The 5,472-nt window shown below is 36.9% G+C and overlaps 1 protein-coding gene across 1 annotated transcript; it reads left to right on the plus strand.

The window, feature by feature from the left end:
* The first annotated feature begins 1,485 nt into the window (after nucleotides 1-1,485).
* LOC124508268 (sperm-associated acrosin inhibitor-like) lies at nucleotides 1,486-5,095 on the plus strand. Its single transcript, XM_047074672.1, has 4 exons — nucleotides 1,486-1,552; nucleotides 2,688-2,725; nucleotides 4,044-4,159; nucleotides 5,050-5,095. The coding sequence occupies exons 1-4, from the start codon at nucleotides 1,486-1,488 to the stop codon at nucleotides 5,093-5,095; spliced, it is 267 nt and encodes an 88-aa protein (XP_046930628.1).
* Nucleotides 5,096-5,472: the final 377 nt, after the last annotated feature.

Raw genomic sequence — 5,472 nt, forward strand, 5'->3', positions numbered from 1 at the left:
TAGGGTGACAAATGTTAAGTCTGACGCACAACCAGTGTGCAGACTGTTTTAATACTTTATCCTCAATATTTATGACAAACCTATGAGACAGAAATTATTCTCACATTTAAAGTTAGGAAGTTTTGGACCAGAAGGTCTGAATATTTTGTCAAGGTTACCCAGTGGTAAATGGGATTTGAACTCAAGACTTTCATCTGCCAAAACTCTTGCCACTGAGCCAGGCTGCAAAGAAGATTCGTTAAATATCTCTGATTCAGTTTCTTCCTGCTTCAAACCCTATAGGGTCTTTCACTTCACTCTGAGGTAAAGATCAAATTATTCATCATATAATTCAGGACACACGCTGTCCTCTAGCCCAGGTCGCTAAGGCAGGCTGTTCTGATGCTCATGTAGGAGCTTCTTGAACATTCTGGGTTGTGAATTTGTACTTTAGTTTTACAAGATGTTCCCATTAGGGAAAACTGGTTGAAAGGAACATGAGAACATGAATCCTAAGGCTTTAGGAAAGAATCTCCCTTGATCTCAAAATAAAAAGGTTACTGCAATTCAAATATCCAATTAAGTCCAATGTGCTTCTGGTATTGCAAAATACTAAGAGGCTAGGTTATGTGTCCAATTATAGCTCCCCAAATGCTTTCTCCTCTTCTTGCTTTGATTGTCCTTTTCTTCCCAACTCAATAGCGTAGAAAGCTTTCACATCTCTTCTCTATCTTGGGTTTTCAAAGCACTATTACTCCCTCCTCCCCATATTTGGGGATACCTCTGCTCAAATTGTCCCATACCTCCTGTTTAGAGAAGATCTATTGAGAATTCACGTGTGAGGCATCTTTCACAGCTATTTTACAGCCTCTAGGCAGGACACAGAGTACCTCAGCATCTTACCTGCCGTGAGCCAACTCATCCTCATTAAGGTCCTTACCATCAGATTAATAAAGAAGATTCCTCAGCTGGGTGGAGCTAGTTGAGAAGGAAGATGAACCAAATAGGCACAGTCCCTATTTGACCGTGCAGACCCCACTTGCCACTATCTTCTCTGTGTCGGGTGGGTCAGGTGGGGACTCTGTGAAGAGAGTTGTGGTATGTAGCATGGATGGGAGGACTGCTCTAGGTCAGTCCTTCCCGAAATAATGGTTTCTATTTTCTAGTGAAAAACTAAGATTCCAAAGCGCATATTTCCTTAAGTGCAGCACAGCTCCTTGTGGGCTGAGCCAAGGGTTGGGAGAGTAAACAGCTCCTACTTAAGTATGCACAGAGGACTTTCCTGGTGTTCCTCTCAAGCCCCTACAAGGTCTTCTGTTACTATGTATGTCTTGTTGATACTGTGGGCTGCGGGAAGGAAAAAGGGAAAAGTCTACTCTAAGTAGGAATTGAGGAACGTGGAAAAGCCCCTTCACCTATAAGAAAGCTTCATTTGGAAATGGGCAGTTTGTCCCTGTGCCGTGTGTTATAAACGTCTCTATGGGTTTCTTCCACAGACTTGGTAAAATGTCTTTCTTCTTGACATGGATCAAAGCTATTTTTATCACTGCCCTGGCATTTCCTCATTATTCTGGTGAGTACATTTTTTAGTACTGGATGAAGCATTTCACATTATCTTAGAAATGCAGCAAACAACTGCTATTATCTAGAAGTGGAGGAGGTTGAATTATAGGGTTTATAAATCTTTAAATTTTTTGAATGTTTACTTATTTATTGAGAGGGACAGAGAATCCTAGGCAGGCTCCAAACTGTCAGCACAGAGCCCAACTCAGGGCTTGATGTCACGAATGATGAGATCATTACCTGAGCAGATATCAAGACTGAGCCACCCAGGTGCCCCTAGGGTGTATAAATCTTAAATTGACAAAATGAAACAGAGTATGTTAGAAATATCTTATAAAATTGCATCAGCGTTTTGCTTTATCTCATTTCCCACCTTAGAGAGGTGGAGACAAAGAGGTAGGTTACAATGAGTGGTAGAACTTAGATTTTGTTCATCTACAAATAGATATTTACCTTTTTTTTTTTTTTCCTTTTTGGAGGTCAGATTCCATGGTTGCTAAAAGCAGAGTGTGAAAAGTAATGATGTCTTCTAGGTCTGACATTCCTTGAAAATCTAATTTGTTGTTTGCCAGCTCTAAATCAAGGCCTTGTGTTAGGAGAGAACTCATTGATTCCTCTGCTGACAACTTATGTTCCTTAAAGCCCAAGGTGGTCCATAAATTTCAGAATAAAGTAGCTTTGAGGTATTGGGTAGATCCCTGATATTATACCTGAGTACTAATTAATTAAATAATAATTAATTTTCATATTAAGTGACTTTTTGCAAAGCATGTAAATGGCACCAAGCAAGCCATTGTCTTCTCCAACTAGGATGTCTCATCAATAAAAATGGGGGGGGGGATGGAAACAAACCACAACTATAGTATCTTCACAGGAGGGTTTGGTGATTATTAAATAATACATAAGACTGTTTTCACAGAGTGAGATTAATTTGGGATTATGTTTCTATATTTGAATTTATTTTGTGAATTTACTGTTTTGATACTGCTGTAAAAGGCTCATCTCATTATTTACAGGGTCCTTATTAGGCAATTTGCATAATACTTTGCTACTAAAATATATGGGTACTTCTCGCCAAAGACTCTAATGGTTTTCCCCTCTTCCTCTTCTTATTTTTAATTTGTGTGTTTGTGGGTTGGTTGCAGAAACTGGTTTTGAACCTTCACCAGAAATTCGTAGACTCGTAAGTTAATACTCATTACTTTGGGAATTGAAAAGGTAAACCTTTAAGTTTTATTCTGTAAGTTTTAACAGCAAGTTATGCTATGTACAACAGGATGATTTTTCAAAAGTAACAAACAAACTGTGTTATTTATTACGCTGAGTTCAAGAAACAGAATCTTGCCAGCCATATAAAATCATTTGACATTAAAGACAAGGTAAAAATATCCCATTCCTTAAAAATTCCATTACTGGCCATAAGCCTTGTTATAGACAAGTGGCTGCTATGGATTAAGGGCTGTTTAAAGTAGAATTGTTTGTCCTAGCAAAACAGGAAGATTAAAAAACCAACAACCCAATTTTTCACGTAACAGTGGGTAAAATAATAATTATCATACATTCACAGAGTGGATTCTTACATAGAAATGAGGAAAATGAGCTGCAGTTCCAAATGTGTGAACAGATAAAAGTTACAAAGACGTTTAAAAAGCAGGTTGTGTAAGAATACACATATTATTGTTTATTTATGTAAATAGCCAGGATTGCCATCATTATGCACATTACATGCATATCTATACGGTTACATACACATATGCAAATATGCAAACACTCATATGTATGAATTCATACAAGTGTGGTGATAATCTGAAACTACCAGATTATCTAATAGTGAAACTATTGAGAAAGACAAGGGAATTGTAAAAAATTGTTTTATGATTTCTTGCAGTGTGAAATATGGTTGACTTTTAAACAGCCTAAGTTTAAACTGCATGGGCCCACTTATACACACGTTTTTTTACAAGACAGTGCAATCTTATGATTTTCTTAAATTTTCTTTTCTCTAGCTTAGTTTATTGTAAGAATATCATATATAGTATATATAACATACAAAATATGTGTTAGCTGGCTGTTTATATTATCCTAAGTCTTCTGGTCAACAGTAGGGTATTGGTATCTAAGTTTTGGGGGAGTCAAAAGTTATATGTGGATTTTCAACTGTGTGGGAGGGGAGGGTCTATACCTCTAAGACCCTCATTGATCAAGGTTCAACTGGGGAAAATCTGATCCAAGTATGAGAAGAAGTGGAGGCAGAGTGGCTGAATTCTAAAAACATATTCAGCCATCTGTATGTTTTTTATAAAAATAATGTTGGGTTCGTAGAAATATACTAATAATATTTTATGTGTAAGTGGACCGTGGGTACCTTGATGTTTATTTTTAAACCTCAATATAGAATATATTTATTTCATTTTGGTGTATGGCGTTTTGTATTAAGAATAAAGAACATCTGATTTAAAAATTTCCTGATGCATTGTTTGTTGTCTCTTTGTGTTTAACAGCCAAACTGTGATGTGTATGTACATCAATTACATTTTTGCACAAGAGAAATGGATCCAGTCTGTGCAACCAATGGCCAAACTTATTCCAATACATGCGTTTTCTGCAGTGAACTATTGTAAGAACACAAGACTAAATATGGCTTTTCCGAAACAATAACGAAACCATCCTAAAATTATAGGAAAACCCATGTTTTTGATAGCCTCGCCACAGAAAATAACTACTATCTCTGTAAAAGCCTCAGAAACACACTTGTGCCTTTTCCTGAAATTCTCATTTCTAAAAGTAGTTTTGTATTAGACCTCTGAAATATAACTCTGCTGGTATTCTGTAAATGTAGAAATCAATATATTGAACTTAATTTAATTATTATTATTTACTAATGGCAGTCTAATGACTGATATAATTCCAAAGTCCAGATGATAAATGGTAGTCTCCATGATGTGGCTGCAAGCTAACTTGAGCATAATTGAGCAAGAAATCCTATTATGTCCTATAGTGACAGAACTCTGAAATCCATCACAGTGGATTAGCCCACTCATGCTAAGAAGGACTCCTCTGAGGCGCTCCTCTGTTTCTGGACCTCCATGACTTACTCCAAACCCTTCTTAGAAGCAGGGCATTCTGGAACCTTCCATCTAAACCCCCTTCATGTATCCTTCACTCAAAAGGAGTGAAGTTTTGTCAACCTTTCTGCCTTGCCAAAATGGCAAATATCACAGATATTTCCTCTCATTTAATCTGAAAATCTCTAATCCTCTCCTCTCTTAACTCTTTGCGGGTTCCAAGACCGAGTCAGGACTGAGTGTGTAGGAAGAGCTAAGCAGCCTCAGGTGGAGGGAACATGGGCAGGGTTGCAGAGCAGAAGCCCATCTGCTTGTGGCGCAGCCTCTCCACACTGTCCCATTTTCAAATGCTCCTCATTGAGAAGCACTTAGTGAAATACTTGGGTAATTTTAAATGTTCTTTTAATGATTTCTTTTTCTTTCTATTTTTCTTTCTTTGCAGCGAAAGTGGTGGAGCGTTTGATTTTAGTCATTATGGTAGATGCTGATTCTGCCTGCGCTACACATTCCAATACCTTTTATTGCGATCCAATTTTGTGGTAGATTCTACAACCAATTAGAACGTCCTCAGTCAGAGTTTTAAATTCCTAGATACAAAGACTTCTATGGCATACAAGATGGAATATAGGATGTTGAAGAATTTTTCCATGAGCCTATGATTGAAAGGTTTTCCTTCTCTATGTTCAATTATTCAATGAAAGTTGAAAAATTATCTTAATTTTGTGTTTCTTAACATAAAACCTAATACAACTTAATAAATATTTCAATCAATCCAATGTTCAGTGATATTATCCTTATTAAAATACCTTTTCCTTCTTTGGTTACTGAGTGAAAAGACATGAATGCTTTTAGTAACTATAATTAA

The sequence above is a fragment of the Lynx rufus genome, unplaced genomic scaffold, assembly GCF_022079265.1.
Source record: "Lynx rufus isolate CCGP_SWC_20201006 ecotype Redwood Valley unplaced genomic scaffold, mLynRuf1.p SCAF_1, whole genome shotgun sequence".
NCBI lineage: Eukaryota > Metazoa > Chordata > Mammalia > Carnivora > Felidae > Lynx > Lynx rufus.

Coding starts and splice junctions, on each gene's coding strand:
- LOC124508268 (XM_047074672.1), top strand. CDS start 1,486: ATGTCTTTCTTCTTGACATGGATCAAAGCTATTTTTATCACTGCCCTG. Junction 2,726..4,043: donor CACCAGAAATTCGTAGACTC/GTAAGTTAATAC, acceptor TGTGTTTAACAG/CCAAACTGTGATGTGTATGT. Junction 4,160..5,049: donor GTTTTCTGCAGTGAACTATT/GTAAGAACACAA, acceptor CTTTCTTTGCAG/CGAAAGTGGTGGAGCGTTTG.